Source organism: Phragmites australis, chromosome 7, assembly GCF_958298935.1.
Source record: "Phragmites australis chromosome 7, lpPhrAust1.1, whole genome shotgun sequence".
Classification (NCBI taxonomy): domain Eukaryota; kingdom Viridiplantae; phylum Streptophyta; class Magnoliopsida; order Poales; family Poaceae; genus Phragmites; species Phragmites australis.
The window spans coordinates 29,737,711-29,756,891 of NC_084927.1; the positions used below are offsets into that span (position 1 = coordinate 29,737,711).

Consider the following 19,181-nt stretch of genomic DNA (forward strand, 5'->3'; position numbering starts at 1 on the left):
TTACATCTCAAATTGTGTTTTTTTATGGTTACAATATGATTTTTACAGTTGCATGATGATTTGACATGTTTAGGTTGACCCGCTGTTAATATATATGTATATATACCTTATCGAAGATTAGTTTATGACAATATGTTCGTAAATTGACTGGGTACCTTCAAATGCAGAGATTAATCACGAAACGAGACAAACGATGTATACAGGTTTGGCCTCCGATTGGAGTAATATCCTACGTCCTGTGGGGGTGTTACTGTTGTACGTTGATGATCTCGAGTACAAGCGATGTGGCTAAGACTATTACAAGGAATAGATCGGATCTAATCTAACCTAGAGCTAAAGTTGCTGAGTATCTCCTCTGGTAGGGTCTTGATGCTTGCCTCTCGTCCTTCTACTTCTTCTTTTTCCCCCCAGCCTTTCTGCCTTATATAGGGGCGGTACATCGACTCCTATCCAGCCGTAGTCAACAGGGAGTTATCTTCCTTAATGTCCAAGTAAATAGATCTGTTTTGGATATTGATCGTTTCGAGTTGGGTGACCAATCTAGACCTTCCTAGTATGTACTTCCTTGATTCCGGGTGTATTAGGTACTGCTGATTCGGTTCTGTGATATCTGGAGCTGCCTCATATGTGTTGTGCATACCCTGTCTGTATATGGTATACTCCTTATACATATATACACTATAGTTAGATATTCGACATACCTATTCGTATATACATATGTATGTCACCTATGTATATATTGAACTATGTGTCTCAAAAATTCACCTCAAATTCAAAGCCTTAAAAATCCAAACATGCATTTAAATTGATCATATGCATTTCTTGTTTTATTAGAGTTATTTATTCTTGGAATGCTGATTCAAATCAAATCGTTGCTCTAAATCCCAAATCAAATTCCCATCTAATTCCTTAATTCTCCCCTGCCCTCTATTCCTTCTTAGGCCGAATTCCTTCTCTAGTCCAACTCAACCAAACTTCTCTCTCTCTCTCTCTCTCTCTCTCTCTCTCTCTCTCTCTCTCTCCCCCCCCCCCCCCATAATGTCAGTCCAACCCACCAAAGGCCTTCGGCCTCCCTAAGACAACAACCTAGTTGGTCCGACACTGCCACCCACCAACTCGCCCCATGCCGCATCGCTTTGGCCCAAGGCCCAATCCTCGCACATACTCGCACTGATGCGAAGGTGTTTCTGCTCCCATCCGCTTTCCCTTCATTCCTCACTGACATACAGGACCCGCTGACTCAACCTCGTCTTCCACCTTGCGACCGCCCACAAAATAGCAGTTAAGGCTTACACTGTACGCTTCGACCAATGGTCGTTGACCCCGCATGCGAGGGATCTCTCCCATGACTGCATCATGCTCCCGCACATCTCGTCCCCTGCGCCTCAACTATCTCACTTTGCTTTGCCTGCCAGCGTGTTAGGGGCAACATGATTCAAATCACACTTGCCTGTGAGCCATCATCGCACGCTCGAGCTCGAGCTTCCCCAAATCCCTAGCGCAAAGTTAAGTATATCGTGTGGGTAAAGTTGTGCACCTTTACAGAGTGTTAATCTATTTGAATATTTGTGTTTGCGGTCATGGACTTGCAAAGCTTGGGCACATCTTGGTTAGACTTGGAGTGTCAGTAATACTTGAAGTATGATTGTGGTATTATTTTATTGTAATCTATATGTATTAGCTATTGATCCAGTGTCTGTCACATGAAGCATAGGAGAACCCATGGTCAGGATCCAACATCATGTATCTCTGAGGTTGTAGTGTGCATGGATAACATTAGAAGCACATGAGGTTGAATGCATGTTTCGTTGCATATCCATCCTCCTGGAGTAGAAGAGAAACCCATGTCACAAAAGCAAGGGATCTTAGCCAATTTCCCTTTTGCTAAGAGTAAGGTTAGGCATGAGTGGACAAAGAGAATAAAATAAGTAATGAGATTCACACACAATAGCTTATATGGTGCATCTACCCATAACCAAAGATCTCTTATGATCAACAACAACAATTGGTGAAGGTGATGTTGGCACCGCCAAGCAATGGAACACTATGGGTGGACGATGATGATTTGTCATGGTTGGATAGAGCATTTATCAACAATTCACAAGAACATGACTTGACCAAATGGGGAAAAGGACAGAAAGGATTTGAGTTCACATGCACTCATTCCAAATTAAAGACTGTAATGTCAACAAGCTAAGGTAATTGAATTGTGATATATGGTGACATCTTGCACATATAAGGCCATGTTTGCAATACAAGATAATTTTTGTGATTTGAAAGGCAGGCACTTTCTAGCAAATCTGTTGAAACCCCAATTTTCTCACTTGACAACTGTGAGTTGTCAGATGGACTTTCAACAGTTTACATTTTTTTTTCAACATCAAGCCAAAAGCCCTGCTCTCTCGCTGACCACCATCGTTGTTTGTCTCCTCCACGCCCTACTTTCCGTTAGGGAGCGCCAGATCCATCGCCACCTACTAACCACTTGGTCTTATTACCTGCACCATTAGCACCACCCACCACCATTTTGCCTAACACGTGGATAGGACGACATCATCGTCCCCTCACCATCCCACCTTAGGTCCTCCTCTAAGGTTGCTCTCACCCAGACACTCCAATCATAACCCACAATGGAACCGTAACCCTGGTGACGACAGTTGAAGCCAGCATCGACTGAAATCAACTGGACTGAAGACTAGACTTTCTGAATTTGAAATGTTTTGCATGTAATTGATGCCAAGTCATAGCGGAAGAAAAAGGAAGGATCATCTTGTAATTTTCTGCTATACCAGTTCGTCGTTGCCCTAGTCTTGTAGTTTTCAGCTATCCCAGCTTCCCCTCCCCCTACCCACGAACTCGCCAAAAGAGGGAAACCCTAACCACTACAGCCGTGGCCTGCCGCCCCAGCATCATTGGCAACCGCCGCCACCATCGTAGCCACCCCACTAGTAGTACGTGCAGCGGCAGCAGCAGCCCTCGCAGTACCACAACCAACAGCAGCAGTGGCTTCGTTGGAACCAGATCGCTGGCGAGGTCGTGGGAGACAGTGCACAGAGGGCGCCGCCTGCCCCCGACGACATCGATTCAAGGCGAGAGAGGCATGGAAAATGTCTGCTACTTGATTGGTATTGGAACGAAGGGTTCGGTATTTATTTGATTTGTGGACTTGGATTTAGGTTGGGTGCGAGTAACAAAGCGTACCATTTGGAGTAATTAGTGAAATTTGGTGGTAGAGTTTTGAGTGTTTGTAGTCGACTTGTACTGCTAGATAGGGGGATTACGGAGTCTAAGCACGTTATGTGGAAGTGTGCTTCCATGAATGCCTCGGGGCACACCTTATTTCTCCAAACATAGTAGCTTTTGGCAAATAATCCAGGAATTGCTTCGCATGAAGTAATTTTGCCAATGAAACTGTTTTCTGCTTACTGATCACTGATGCGCAATTGATGGAACATGTCGTTGTTTGTATTTTAGAGATATATGCAGTTGTCGGTGTTGTTCATGGTAAAACATGATTCTTTCTCTTTCCAATTTAGTTTTGTTGAAATATCATGTAGGGTCACCGTATTGATTGAATTAGTAGTTGGAAATATCATAACACGAGCGGTAGTGATACTTATTATCACTGTCGGTTCATAACACGAACCAGCAGTAATACTTGATGAACTATCACTGTCGGTTCGTGGCTAAAACTGTCGGTGATAGTTCACGTATCACTGCTGGTTGGTACCTTCATCCGATAGTGAAGCATCACTGTCGGCTCAAGCCTTCAACCGGCAGTGATGCCCTTTATCATTGTCTGTTCACAAAGCCATATTAGCTTATTCTTCCCGCACGACTTTTGAACCGGCAGTGATGCTTTATCACTGCCATCCCATTAGATGCTGGCAGTGATGGGTCGGATATATAGCCGGTTCTGTAGTGGCTATCCATCTTAACAACAAATTCTTCTTAGGGTATCTCTAGTATTTATCTTCAGCTGCTATCACTTATTTTTCTCATCACACTTCTCAAAAGATTTCATTCCTAATTTCTTATATCTCACAATACTTAGAGTTATCTCTTATTTTCTTTCCTTAAGAGCTAGCTCTCTAAGATTCTCCTCCACATGAGAAAGATTTTCCTCTACGTTAGCTTCATCTCCATCTCCACCCCCACCCACTTCTCTTCTCTCTACATACCACAATAATAAGAGCTAGGTGCTATCTACAACCACTGGAGTTGCCCTTAGAAACAACTATGCCAATATAAAATGTCTACAAGTGTCACTCTCAATTTTTTGTTTCTTAAATGATGTTTAAGATGAACGAGAAAATAAAAAATTGATGTTAATAAATAAGTTTCTAATGTATATATATGTGTTGCTAATTTCTTGAGGTCTCACAAGACAAATAATTGTCTCAAAGTCATCTAAGATTACTCAAAAAACTAGTTTCTTTTATAAGAAAAAAGCACATTCTCTCTTCTTCTTAAATTACTTGCCATATCAGTTTTTTTACCTAACTAAATACCTAATTAATGTCCAAAAAACTAGTACTGAAAGAGTTTAACTTGTATATACAGATCTTTCTATGACTAATAAATAAATATGAGAACATGTACCTACCTCACTACATTTCTCCAAAGCGTATTTGGTTGTTTCTTGTTATTAGATTTTGAGCCTAATTTATTTCTTCTATAAGATACTAGTTTCTTCTCTTTCCACATTTAATTACTTATCACATCAGTTTTCATCATACGCGGATGTGTATTTAGGTTGTGCTTGGCTACTTGTATTTGGCCTAGCCAGGCCCGCAGGATGCAAGATCCAATTGTTTGGTTGCTTGTATGGACGGCTGACCTTGGCTCATCGGGTGCAAAAGGTGTTGCTTTGTCTAGCTCAATGGAAATGAGAAAATCAAGCGTTTCTCCTTGGCCTAGCTCGCTCGATGCAGCGCACACGGGGAGAGCGAATATTTTGGCTCGGCGCGTGCAAAGCGAGGACACACGAGAAGTTTTTAGGGTTACTGCCCATCTTCACGCCATACCCTTTATTTATTACTCTCACAGCCTCCGCGTTCTCACTCACCTCACTCCATTCTACTCTCCCCTCGTCCAGGTCAACACAATAGGTGAGGCGACACTTCTCTTAATGGCGAAGATCCTCTCCTCTCCTTTGTACTCATTGATTCAACCCCTCCTCTAACATGTGGTCTCTTCCTTTACTTGTTTTCTTGCAGCCATGACATCTCCTTGGGGATTTTTGTGCACACAGCAAGAAACAAGTTATTTCTTCTAATTTTGGTCTTCCGCATCCCTTTCCCTCTCTATTCTCTTACTACTAGATGCAGATCTCTTGTGATCTTTGGTACATATGCTCACTTTTCCTTCTCAAATTTGCATTGTAGGATTCAATCCGTGTTCCTGCTGTGCTCAAAGGTAAAAAGGCAAGTTTTTCCTGATGATGTTTCGATTTGTGCATCTTTATTTCCCTTTTAATGAGATGGATGTTAAATCTTGCCATTCTTTTGTACATATCTACCTCCCTCACCTGTTTCCCCCTCTATTGAGTGGACATATTGGCCTCCTCCTACCTGAACTTTTTGTGCTGCTACTGGTAATAAGGAGTATGATTCCCCCACCCCCCCTTCTCCTTCCTCTACCCCTGTCCCATCCCTATGATGATTTTGTTTCACATGTGTGTGGCTTGATTTGAATGTTCACATATTTTGGATGATGTTCTTGTGATGTGCACAACATACTATATGATGATGTTGTTCATGTAATATACTGATATGCCATGATATAGTATATGATGTCAATAATATATTAATGTTAATCTGAGCTCATATGGAGCATTAGTAGTAGCCTAAGGGCAACTCTAAAAGTGGCCAGCTCAGCTATCTTTGGTGTTCCACGCCAGTTTTTGGGTCAGGTGGAGAAAGGGTGGGAAAACAAGACAGTACTAGCGCTCTTAGGCCGACTCTAGCACCTCTGCTACAGTCCCCCCTTTTTCAGCACTACAGTAAATGCCGATAGGCCACTCCTACGCAAATGCCTCTAGCAGCATCCGTTTCTAGTGAAACAGTATTGCGGCAGGAGAGTTTGTACTCCAAAATTGGAGGACACTCTCTCCTCTTTATCACTGTTCACAGAGATGGACATGTGGGTCTGAAGAGAGGAGAGTAATGCAAGGTATAAAATATGGTAGCTGTTGGAGGCGAAAGAAAATAGAGATGTTGTAATAGTGTTATATATGATACATTTTTAGAGTATCTACTAAAGATGGTATTAGTCTGACTCCAACAAAGTTGGCATCCGCTGACTATATCCCTGTACACCACTGTGCTAGTTTGAGGATCGATAGTTGCTGGTGCAGCTACTGTATCAACTGCTATAACTTTCATGTTGGTGTATAGAATAAGGGGTTCTTGTCGGGAGGAGTTCACACAAGGGAGTGATAGCTGGTAGTAGATATTTTTCAATAACCGTGGCCCTATCGTGCGACTAGGTAAGGCTCTCGCAACTAGCCCTATGGTCATGAAGTTAGATATTTCATCTTAACCTATCAAGTCGTATTAAATTCTATCTACTCAAGTGTTTTCCTTACTCAGGTATCCCTCCAGCAAACTAAGTTTTAGCCGGTGCAGATGGACAATGTCTCATCTCGTATCATTAAATGTTATGGGATGATGTTATAGACAGGTGTGACGCTGCACAACAGATGGGACGGTGTCATAGGCGGGCATGCGGCGTGAGGCGATGAGACACGGTAGGTCGGTCGATCAATGTAGAGTCTGCATACCTACCCTAGCTAGGCGTAGTTGGTTTCATCAGGGTTAGACCGGTCACGTTATTGACACGGTCTGTTTATATGTACACTACACCTACTATATAAAAAGGGAGGATCGAGTTTGTAAGAAAAGAAGAACACATCTATAAACAATTTTATACTATCCATAAAAAAAATACACAAGACGTAGTGTTGTTATCTCACAGGAGGCTTGAACCTAGATAATATTGGTGTTCTTGTCATACACACATCGAACATATCGATCACGCACCCATCGTTTGGTATACCCCAGAAGTATTATTAGGGATTAACTCTTGACAGTTGGCGCGCTAGGTAGGGTGGCACATTTCACTAAATGCTAATAACTTGATTGGGCTACCCATGGTCAGATCCACGACAACCGTTGAGTCACGCTTCGAGGACCCTGGTCGTAGCGAGGTGTTCGTTATGGGATATGACCTAGATGACTTCGGTGTGCTCCAAGCATAGGATACCGAATTGCAGTCTAAAGGCTTCGAGACTCAACATAAAGTTTGCATGACTGACCATGTAGCAGGGGGTCGTGGAAGTCCTCGTGCTCTGGGTACTATCAATGAGCCTCATCCCTTGCGCTGAGAGGGAAACTGACCTAACACTAAAATTGGGAGGCGCTTTGATACAACCCAGCAACTACAACGCCATCTAGAGGAACTCCTACATAGGGTGCAATTTTTAGCGTCATCGTCACCTAGGCTGTCACACCATGTGGGTGCTAGGGCTCCCCTCCTCGTGATATGTCACCGCTTTGTACTCGGCAGCTTGACTACGAGGCTATGACACCCTCATAGAATCTGCAGACCGTGCAAATGATTCTTAACCACCCGTCGGTAGCAGGCCAGAGGGTTCGCCAATAGCCCCATGGCTACGTGGCCTCGCCCTCCTGGTTGAGATCGCCCGACGCCAAACCGTGATGGTGAAGGTTGCGATCACCAAGACTCGTAGCAGGCCCCGTGGCAGGAAAGATTATGTGCTCCCTTCACAATAGGAAATGCTCGGAGACCCCGTCACGTCGGGACAGCCAACCCACTGACATGCGCGACTCTCTTCGCTAATGTGATCTCCATGATATGATCCAAGGTCAGAGGGCTGACCGAGAGTAGGGACATTGCGCTCGGCATGAGCTAGAAAAAGGCAAGCATCCCTACCACTCACCTTCCCCTCGTAGGGAGGCGTCAGATTTCTCCAACCCGTCGCCTGGGCCGCGAGACCACCATCTCTTTCTTTGAGCACATGCCGCCACCCATTAGCGAGCGACCCCTCATTACAGGACGAAGTGCAACGCTCTATCCTCCTAGCTCCGAGAGGTGCGCTGGTCGGATAAGTTTCGGTCGGTCCTAACCAAAAAATTGATCGCTTGACCAATCTTGAAAAGTTCTTGCATATCTATAGCACCATGGTGCGGGTTGTGAGAGGCCATGGGAAAGTCATGGTCAATTATTTCCTAACCATCTTGACTGGCTCAACCTGATCCTGGCTTATGAATCTCCTCTGTGGGTCGGTTCACTCTTAGGAGGACTTGCTCGACCAGTTTGTCGCCAAGTTCTAGGGGATCTATACCCGGCCAGGTGTCAAGGATGACCTGTATTAGGCTAGATAGCGACAGGGCAAGTCGCTTCGAGACTTTATTCGGCATTTCATTGAACACCGGAATACTATTTTAAGTATCACGGGTGAGTCTGTGGTCATAGTCTTCCGGATGGGGGGTCAGAGACCAGAAGATGATCAAGAAGCTGGTCACTAAAGAAGTTTGAAGCACTACTGAGCTCTTCGAGCTTGCAGAAAAATGCACACAGGTCACCGAGACCCTAGAGTGTCAGATCGATGCAAAGCCACGATCGCCATCTGACCAGTCTGCCTCTTCCAAGGGGTCGTCCAGAAGAAAAAAGAAGAAGAACAAACGTGCAGTGGAGTGATAGTGAGGTCCACAACTAGCAGTGGAGTGCCCCCCCCCCCCCCTGTTTTGATCCATTTCCACGCCGTGCCGGGTGCACCGGTCGGAGAGCTGGGACCGGCACGACGAGGAGCACATTTATTGCCGTCGTCTGAGTTACTCTTACAGAAAAGAAAAAAATATGCATTTGGTCAGCCAATCTATGCATGTGCCTTCTACTAGGATCATTGTCATCAGCAGGATGCAGGTCCGCTCTAGGATCATTGTCTTCGTAGATATGATGGTCTTTCTACCACTCGCACATCTAAATGCCGTGTGGCAAGCGCTGAATATATATGTATGTATTGTACGACTCATACGGCACTGTTTATTCTGAATTTACAACTGTGTTCCGATGCGTTAACGTGGTGGCATGGTGCTGTATGCGTATGTACGTAAGCCATTGTAATCTTGAAAAAAAAAAAACAAGATGACGAATTGCCAGTGCCCAGTGCCAATCCCTTTCAAATTGTTGTGCACTCACTGATAAAATCTCAGCCCAGACACTCGAGGAGCCAATCTATCTTTTAGCCCAAACGAGTACAATACCATTGTTCACCCAGACCGCACAAAACTGTTAGTCTGTTCTTCGTGATTCGTGAACATATTCAGGTCCATCATTGTCGGCCCACCTAGGCCACTTTAGATGCTAGCCGATACCAAATCACCAAATTGGGCGAGTCCCCTCTCTCTCAACAAATAAAAATAAAAATCCCATAAAAATATATCAATAAATGTGGGCGAGTCCCCGATAACCTTAAGTGTGGCTGTTTGGATTAATAGAAAATACCTAAGGTATGTGTGGCGCAATTCTAACTTTAACATCCATATTGTATTGAGAGTTTATGTGATAAAATAAAATGATTTAAATTTTTATTTTTATTTAAAATAAAAATCAGAATATTTAACTAAATACCATCAATTCACTTATAACTCTAAATTCAAGATTTTTTAAAACTAGATTTGACCAGCTTTAAAATATCTTAGATCTGAAGCTATGCTAAATAAGACATAAGTGTCATGTGTTGTAACAAAAATATAAATATTGAACACAGTAACATTAAATACAAACTTAAGGTATGACGATGTGTATGTGCAATGAGGATACTACCGAATGAATATGTCATGAACGATGTCGTAGTTTGTTTTTATATAAATAAAAAAGAGAAGGTGATTGTTTGTTAATTTTTTTCTAATTTTTTTGTTTATTTTTATTAGTGAAACATGTTTTATATCTATATTCGGTAACGAGGTAGGAAGGCCGGAGGACGAGAATAGATGAAAAAAATAGGTAAATTACTTGAATTTAAGGATTTTTATTAGATGAGACAAGAGTAAGAAGACGAGGTAATACATGAACTAACTCGTGTTTTATAGGTAGAAAGAGATAAATAAACTAGTTTTATAAAACGTGTTTTATGAGTAATTTTAGGAAAAGCAGTTTTAAGTTGTTATTATGATAGATTGGGTTTACTGAGTATGAAAATGAGTTTAACTGGGAGTTGCTTGGTTCAGTTAATAGGATACAAGAACACCTATCAAAAGAAGAAAACACACAAGATTCAAGAGCAAAATGGTTGCCCCATTTCTCTTACTTCCCCCATTCCTCTCTCTCTCTGGTGTCTGGTCCTCATCGGCCATTACAGAGCAAAATGGTTCATCTTCCTCATCTTGCCACTCCGTTCTTGATGCATCTCGATTCTCGCAGATGAGCACATCGTTGAAAAAACACTCGCATCGGAGAATCGGAGTTCTTGTCAGCATCATCAAATACAACAAATGGAGAAGGCAAACTCATGGATGTCTTCCCGCATCGCGCTCGATACCACTCTCATGGCCGTCGGCCTCGTCGGCGCCTGCTGCCGCGTCACCTGAGTGCGCTCCTCTGCTTCACTGCCTTTCTGGCGTCTGATACGTCGTGGCCTCGTGGGCCTGCTTCGTCGTGGTTGACTTCGTCCTTCGATGTGGAGCGCCCTAGCGGAGGTTGCTGGGAACGAGGACGCCAGAAGCTGATTTTGTGAAAATCCAGAAATAGTTTATCTTGGTAAAACTGGGATTTGTGGGTTTACGGGAAACAAACAAAGGTTTCGAAAAAATCAGGGTAAAACTGGTTTTACGGAATCTGGTTTTCATAAAATTTGAGATCCCAGATCGCCGGGCAATGAACGACGTTCTTCCTCACTACCCCTCAGAACTCCTGGCCGGTTGCAAGGTCGGGACACAGGCTGACCTGATGCCTACGTCGACGGGATAGGAGGAGGTACGCACAATCTACTGACACCTGTTCGTTGCTTGCAATTCTGTTAAACTTCTATTTGTCAAAAGAACACGGAATCTGAAAAGATTTTTTCTAGGATACGCGTAAGATTTGCGTATCAATATATTAAGATGAAAGAAGGTTTCACAACCACATAGCAAAGCTATGCAACCAAAAGCTTAAGTTGCAGTAATTACTAAAGAGCTAAAACAACCACTACTTGAACTGCTGGAGAAGCTACAGAAATAGAATACGAATGGCTACTGGATTGGCCATAACTCAGAGAGGCAACCAGCAGCACCCATTCGCCATTGCTCGACTTCCTCCTTGATGTACAGAGCTAGCTTAAGCGGAGAATGTCTGGAAAAAAAAATTAGTTTCCACAATTCGCCAGTGACCGAAACTACTAGGTTTTCCAAACCTGACCTATGTCAGGAGCGGGTCAGGAGCTAGGCAGTCAGAGACGAGCGCCGTTCAGTTGATTAGAAAAGGTATAGATCTACAGAACAATGACAAATGCACATAGATACACAATTAAACCCAACAAGGAACAATAACACAAGGAGAAGAACAAAATGTCTGTTTAAATGTCAACAAAAACAACACAAGGAGAAGAACAAAATGTCTGTTTAAATGTCAACAAAAACAACAACAATGTGACTTCTTAACTACACATAAGAATGCTGCTTTCAAGCATCAAGATGTACATCACCAAACGTCTGTCTTGGAAGTAATGTGTATATACGCAACAGTAGACTTTACACACCAGGAACGATTTCCTTGCACCGGAGACACACTACACAGGCAAAAGAAGCAAGCAACCACATATGAACGTTTTCACACTTTTGCTCGTTGTAACTTGGGATGTTCCTTATGCTCGTTGTAACTTCGAAAGTTTCTTATACCCCAAAGCACCCGATGAGTTTCTTGGGAGCAAGGCCGGTGGCGCGGTACTTGGCAGACATCTCCTCGGCCTTCAGGACTTCCTCACCACGCTTTGCCTCGACCATTGCTCGCTTCTCTTCGGCTTCCTTGTGGATGATTGCAGCCTTGTTCTTCATTTTCTCAGCGTATTCAGCCTTTTTCTTTTCTAGTTGCTCCTGGATGTGTGTAAATTTGTATAAGATATAGTTCATAGCATGGCATATTCAGGAGAATGACTTATATAATTCTATTCAAGCTATTCTTTTCTCTGTCCTTGTTATCAGTGCATCAAGTATCTATTCGAATATGAGAAATGCTTAAAATTTAATAAGCGCACCAACCAGGCAAGAACAGAATTCTTCCTCCAAAGGAAAAAAGGCAAAAAAAAAAGTAGATACTAAAATTACCTCGATCTTCTTCAGTTGAGCTTCTATGTTCGCTTTCTTTGTGTTCTCCCATGAAAGAATAGCAGATAATTTCTTAGCAGCCCTGTGACAATTGTGCCAAATGATTCAAGTTAGGAATTTCCACATCATTTCCTTAACGAATATATCAACTTGTAGTGGATTTTAAGAACATATATCAGATGTATAGTGTTTTCATATAGTGTCCCAATTTACGAACTCTGTAATCCTACTTGCTCTCTCAAGTATTTTCTCATTATGGTTTGAACTATACAGGATTTATATATTTACACTGTCCTGGGAGCAATGCTAGAAATATCATTTATGACAAGTTGTGAAGAGATTCTGATTCCCTGGATGAAACAATTATAAATGACTGAAGAATGCTTTGGCAACATGTACATGTGCTGTAACGGATAAATAATGGTTCTACTGACAAGGCAGGTTGTAGTTTTGGTTGAAGGTTGTGACTACTTGTGTTTATGTATGGAGAGGGTGTCCTTTCATGCATTTTCATTAATAGCTGGTTGTATAACCTTTTCCTCCCACCTATAAAGCAAAGATGCGCAAGCCATCATATGTTCTTAAAAAAAAGCATATTGAAGTATAAATATAAGTAAGCAACATACTTGTTCTCAGCTTTTGTCTTCTCATTCTCCTCCCATGCTTTTATCAAGGAGTTCCTCTTCTCCGTTTCCACCCTTGCAAGAGCGATATCTGGAGACCAGTTTTTAGGTTGTAAGTAGGCAAAGTTGTAGTCGATAACAAGAAGGGAATTATTCAATACTTACCTCTATCATTGGAGCCCCCTTGCTTCTCAGGTGCAGACTTCTCAGCAGCAGGTTCATCTGCAACCTCTGGTTCTGGTAAGTGGAAAAACAGAGAATTATGTATGAGTGATACATAAACATGCTTGCTTCTGTGCACAAATTAAATTCATGACTCATGAACAAAATTTGATGAACATTTTTTGTATAGAAGAAAGAAGTTATCAACTGTTTGTATATTGATCAATGATTAGATGCAACCCATTAGCATCCCAGAGCAATATATAATCTACGGCGCTATGCTACTATCTTCGTATGAGCATGCAGGCTCTACTTCTGAGAATAGTTAAATAATCGGATAGAATGTAACGTATTTCAATCGAGGCTCTTTTTGTAACTGCCGCTCAGATAGCTTGTGTAGTGAGTAAGACTGCACTTTTTTTCAAAATGATGAGTAAGACTGCACATTTCCCGTGCTCTTGTTTGACTAGTACGTCCCTACCTGTGTAGGATTATCTAATTCTAAACAACATCAGCTAAAAAAGGAAAGATAGTAACTGTAGAGGCCTACTCCAGCTCTTTCGGGAAAGGAATGACCCAATGATGACATACTATACCAACTTTGAGCATCAAATGTCAGAAGATCCTTGACCGGGTCTCTAGCTGGTTAGTGCAAAAATAATTTCATAGAACTAGCAGATGCAATTGTTTATGACGTGAACCTTCATCTAAAAATTTGCGCTGTGACAAACATTTTCTTAGAAATTTCCCTTTCTAGAATATGGGTTGGTACAGTAAAACGAGCTACTATGTGTGGGACACAAGGTTTAGCTTATAACCAAGTATCTTGTCATCTTGCAGAGTTTTCTCACCTTCAAATAAGATAGTTCCTGCAAGGTACTGTTTATTCACGAGTAATTGGGTTTTGTAGAATAAGAGATCGCAAAAGATGGATCAAAATCATAGATGAGATAAATTACACAAGTGGGGAGCAAAAGTTGCCTGGTTTGCCAGCTCATATTTAGCCACCCATAATGTTCCATTAGTTACTTGTTTGTGTTCAGTTTAGCCAACTAAAACTTAAAAAATAGTACCATACATTGAATTTCCATGGCTTTAACATTTATTATGTCTTAATTGTCAGGGAAATTGAATGCTTCAGAGCACATGATTTCATCATTTGCCCAGCTATGCAAGGAACCGGTGTTGTACGTACCAGCAACAAAAACGAACTGTCAAGCTGCTGTAAAGTCTAAACTGTGATGTGCCATTTCAATATGATACTATATTCCTTTCCGAAGAAGATTACAGTAAAATTCATCACACCATTATTTCTGTACTAGTGACATGCACCAATCTAAATTCAGTAGCAGAAAGTGGGGAGAAATTAACAGAATTTTGTCCGTTCGAACATCCAAATAATTCCTACATGATTTGAAGAAGTAAGCAAGAACTGTCAGATAATACAGAAGAAATAAGTCAAGGCCCAGTGGGAAGTTGTTATTTATGCGCCTTTGTTTCTGTCTGATTCTTTTTCTCCCAGCATACAAATTTAAATGTTTCTATAAAGTGTTAAAAGGAAACTCGGATGGATAAAGATAGAAGAAGGATAAAGGCAGAGCAAGAAAGGGCAAAAGGTGGGGGGGGGGGGGGGGAGTGAATAATTCATGAAAGTTCCAAATACCATCTTTTCTGAATTGCAATCTGATGTTTCAGTAAAGATAAATTGCAAGCAAAGTTAATACTACACGTCTAGAATCAAACATCCCCCCCCCCCCCCCAAAAAAAAAAACCCTGCAGAACTGGACAAATAATCGCTCCACAGTGCTTTGCAGCAACGACTAACTCTAGCAAAAGGAAAACCGTTTAGCAAGATGGAACTTGAGTACTTAGAAGTTGATCAAGGGTTCTAATAAAATGAGTAAATTTCGCAAAACTACATATACTTTGATAAAATTATCGTAAAACTACAGATTTAAGTAATAGTATAGATTTAATGTTGATTTTATCACAAAACTACTAATACTTTGGTAAAATTATCGTAAAGCTACAGACTTAAACAACAATTTCACAAAATTACAGATTTAGCACCGATTTTATCGTACAACTGCAAATTCTAGAGGAGTTGTTCTCAGCCCCGTTACCATGACGATTAGGTCTCGCTTACAGTCTCATAACAAATATCAGCTCATGAAACGGACCGTCAAAGAGTTTATCTGACTGCAAACGAGACCAATTCATCAGGTTAACAAGTCTGCATAGAATCATAGGCGCGAAATTTGTAGTTTTATAAAAATGTCTAAATCTGTAATTTTGCGATAATTTTGTCAAAAATCTGTAGTTCTGTGATAAAATTGGCATTAAATTTGTAGCTTTGTAAAACTATTACTTAAATACGTAGTTTTACGATAATTTTATCAAAGTATCTATAGTTTTGCGAAATTTACTCTAATAAACTTCATATTTTATATGCAAAGATAGGTTCAGAGAAATTTCACACGCGAAAAGGTGCTCACAGAGTATGTCAGATACAAAGGACACAGACCAAAACAATTAAATTTGCAACCGATACAAAAGAAAAAAACACATCTGAATTTCTAGGAAGAAATATGTTTCGCAACCACAACCAAATAATCACGTCAACAACCACCAAATAATCACAAGAAAAGGATTCCAGTATAGGTTTCAGTTTCACAACCACCAACAAATAATCATGTCAACAACAAACCACAGACCAAGAAAAGGAAAGCAAGGCAACGTTCAAGTTCAAGGATCACAGGTACATAGCACTGCTACTGTACAGCTACCAGAAAGTACAGAGACGAAGCAAGCACACAGAGGAAAATTTGGTCCTAATTCCTAGCACACCACCACCTTTCCATAGCAAGCCTTCCGGTACAAGAGGAAAGAAAAAAAAGGCAGAACAAGAAGTACTCACTCTCGACGATGGCGAGAGCCTTGGAGTCGTCGGCCGGCGGCTTCTCCTCCGCGGCCGGTGGCTCGGTCACGGGGATGACGGCCTTCTCCTCGGCAACGTCCTCCTTTGCCGCCTCCGCCTCCAGCTCCGCGGGCGCTGGCGCGGTGGCCGCGGGCGCCGCCTCGGGATCCGGGGTCACCTCCCCCTCCACCTTCTTGGCCTCCTCCTCGACCATGTTGCTGTCTGGTGGGCTTAGCTTAGCTGCTGTTGTTGTTGTTGTGTGCGCGTGGGAGCTACCTGCGCCGTGCGTACAAGCGTGGGGGGCGCGTACTAATAGGGTATGGTGTTCACATTTGAGTAATTTGGGCGGGTTGATTAAAACAGAAATATGTGTAGTTATTTTTATATATTATTTCAGGCTAATTTTATAAATATAAATATATGTTTATAGTCTGATCTGATAAATGTTAACTCATATATTCGCTTACATAGACAAATCTATTTATTAATATCATAAAGCCACTTCATGCAAATAAACGATAACAGTCTCAACTTTGCATCCGTTCATACGGCTTTATATTTTATCAACTAAATAAAATTCAGTTTAACTTATTTACAAAAGTATAACTAACTAAATATTGTTTTTAACAAACATAACTTCACTTGATATAATCAGACTGTGTATACTGTCCATGACAACCCGACTCGTTGCTAGTGTCTGGACGAAGCTGGAGCTGGTGAGTTGTTTAGGCCGCACGGGAACGGGTCAAGGGAAGAGGGAAAGTTGATAACACGCGTATTATCCGCGGAGGAAATCAAGGGAAGAGGGAAAGTTGATAACGCGCGTATTATCGATGGAGGAAATTAAACTACTGAGTAGTTAAGGCCCGTCGATGAGCAAGTTCAGGGTGGGAGATTGTACATGCCTCCCAATTTTTAGGGCCCCAGTTTCTTAGCCGTTAAATAAAATTGGTATTAAGTTAATATATGTAATTAGAGGTTAATCAAGGTGAGCTGGCTATTAAATTTGCCGTTCCCGCTCTATTTGTTTGAAATAAATCTCTCTCTTATTCTAAACACTTGAACATTGTATCTTATATAAAATTGATGATACATGAAAAAAATGTAATTGCATACTAGGTTTTCAATAATCTCAAAAGAATGGTAGTCCTCAAAGTGAATTGTTTACCAATTGCAAGATATTAGGTGCAAAGATTTTTTTTTATGGTTTAATTTTTAGAACATGATATAGAAACACACAACCAGTCTACAACCGTGAACAACTATCTTGCAACCCAATACATATACTATTCTCCACACAAGGCAAAATTCAGCTACGATTACTTTTTATCACTTATTATGCAAAAAAAAATGATCTGATCATTGTAATTTACCTGTAGTTAGTGTCCACAAAACTAAGGATTATATTTATTTATTTATTGTGAATATCTCAATTACTTTCTATCTAGTGATTCTAATAACAAAACAATGATTTACAACTTTTTAAAAGAATTATACTAAGAGATTCATTCAGTTAAGAAAAGACAAGACACTAGACAGTGTGCTTTACGACATGCACCGCCAACCGAGCAGACGTTTGGTGGTAAGTCTTGGTCGATCCAGAGATTAAACCTAGGACCGATGAGTTTGTAACAACCAATAATACTTTAATTTTATTCAATGAAAAAAAAACTTTGTCTTGTGGTATCAAGGAAATGATCTTGTTTAGGTGTTGCACAGAGTCTCCGTATTCTGTGGTACGGCCCGTAGTTACTCGTGGCAAAAACGATTATAGATTGTCTGAATTTTATTTACGATCGCTGTATGGTTACTCCAAAAGTATCAGTGTTTTTTCGTAAATAAATATTACTGCTTTCGCAGGAAAAAGATTAGTGTTGACTCTTGTAAAAATCACGGAAGCTTTGTGCTTGTCCATGTGATTAGTTATGGAAATACTCGAGCTTAGGGGTGGGTAAACAAATAACGATTGTCGACATCCGAATCGAGTGGCCGAGATCAGATGATGCGCGCCGTAAGCCACTGTGGTCTGTGGTTAAAGAAGCGTCGGCAAGAAACCCAGGGGCGCATACGTGACGGCGACACGGCTCGTGGACCCTCGTAGCCAGGCGGGCGCAGGAGGCGCGGCCAACGCGATCGCGCTCTGGTGACGAGGTGGCCCGCGCGCCGGCCCCGCGGCGCTGGGAGCTCGGATCCCGTGAGCGCGGCGACTCTGGTGGCCGTTGCACGACGCGCGTCGCCACCATGCCAACAACGTTCTCATCATCATCGTATGGCCGCTGCCCGCTCCGTAGCTTAGCTGGTAAACGTGGCGAAACCGCGGGGCGGCATCAATGTTGACGGTGACGTCGCTGGTCTGGGTGCGAGGAGCGAGGACCGTCGGTTAGCGGTGGATCAGAACAAAAAAGGCAAAATATCAGTATCAGACGTTCGAGTATCTTATTTGTTAGATTAAGAAATATTTTATGAGTCTAGTATATATTACTGAAAAATAAAAAATTATTTAATACCATATGTACCTAGCATTGAACGCGAGTCCGCCCCTGCCATCGGTGATATCCTTCCTTCCTTGCATCGTTGATTTTAAAGCCGTTCTCCATTGGGCAGTCCGTAGCCTTGCCGAATCGTTGTTCCTATCGGCTATTGTTCTGCCTAAACGCGTCCGTCCCACGGCTGGTACCACCGGGCCGGGACGGCAAACACCAACCTGGCCACCGTTACGGCCGTTCCCCGAGGAGCGGGGGCGCGCGCCCACGTCCGGCAGACAAGTGTACTCCACGGCGCTTTCGGCACGGGAAAACGCGCGGTTTTGGGCGGTTTCCACGCGAGGTGGGCTAATCCACATGCCGCGCCGCGGCATGGGCCACGGCTGGGGCTCGGTTACCTCCGGTAGCTAGCCAGGTTGAAGCTGGACTGGATTGATTGGGAATCCTCGTATTCGGAGACGAGACCAGGGGAAACACGTTTGCCAGAATACAGTATGCAGTCTGCGCATACTTGTTTGGTAGTACGTGGCCAAAATATGGCCAAGCTCCAAAGTTTTCCTGCACGAACAACGCTGTTTATAAGTTATTGGTGGATTTTCATCGTTAAAGTGAAGTTATTAATGGAATTTTTTTTTTCTTTTATCTGAGTTTGATTCCGATAGCTGTA

At 42.1% G+C, this 19,181-nt stretch overlaps 1 protein-coding gene across 2 annotated transcripts; it reads right to left on the reverse strand.

The window, feature by feature from the left end:
- Positions 1-11,565: 11,565 nt before the first annotated feature.
- LOC133924646 (remorin-like) lies at positions 11,566-16,325 on the reverse strand. 2 transcript variants are annotated; one of them, XM_062370276.1, is made up of 6 exons: positions 16,192-16,323; positions 16,032-16,155; positions 13,118-13,183; positions 12,956-13,043; positions 12,330-12,411; positions 11,566-12,098 (listed from the first exon to the last, which is right to left on the reverse strand). In XM_062370276.1, the coding sequence occupies exons 1-6, from the start codon at positions 16,243-16,245 to the stop codon at positions 11,898-11,900; spliced, it is 615 nt and encodes a 204-aa protein (XP_062226260.1). In that variant the 5' UTR covers positions 16,246-16,323; the 3' UTR covers positions 11,566-11,897. The 2 variants fall into 2 exon arrangements, with proteins under 2 accessions (XP_062226260.1, XP_062226259.1); XM_062370275.1 differs by having other exon boundaries at positions 16,032-16,325.
- Positions 16,326-19,181: the final 2,856 nt, after the last annotated feature.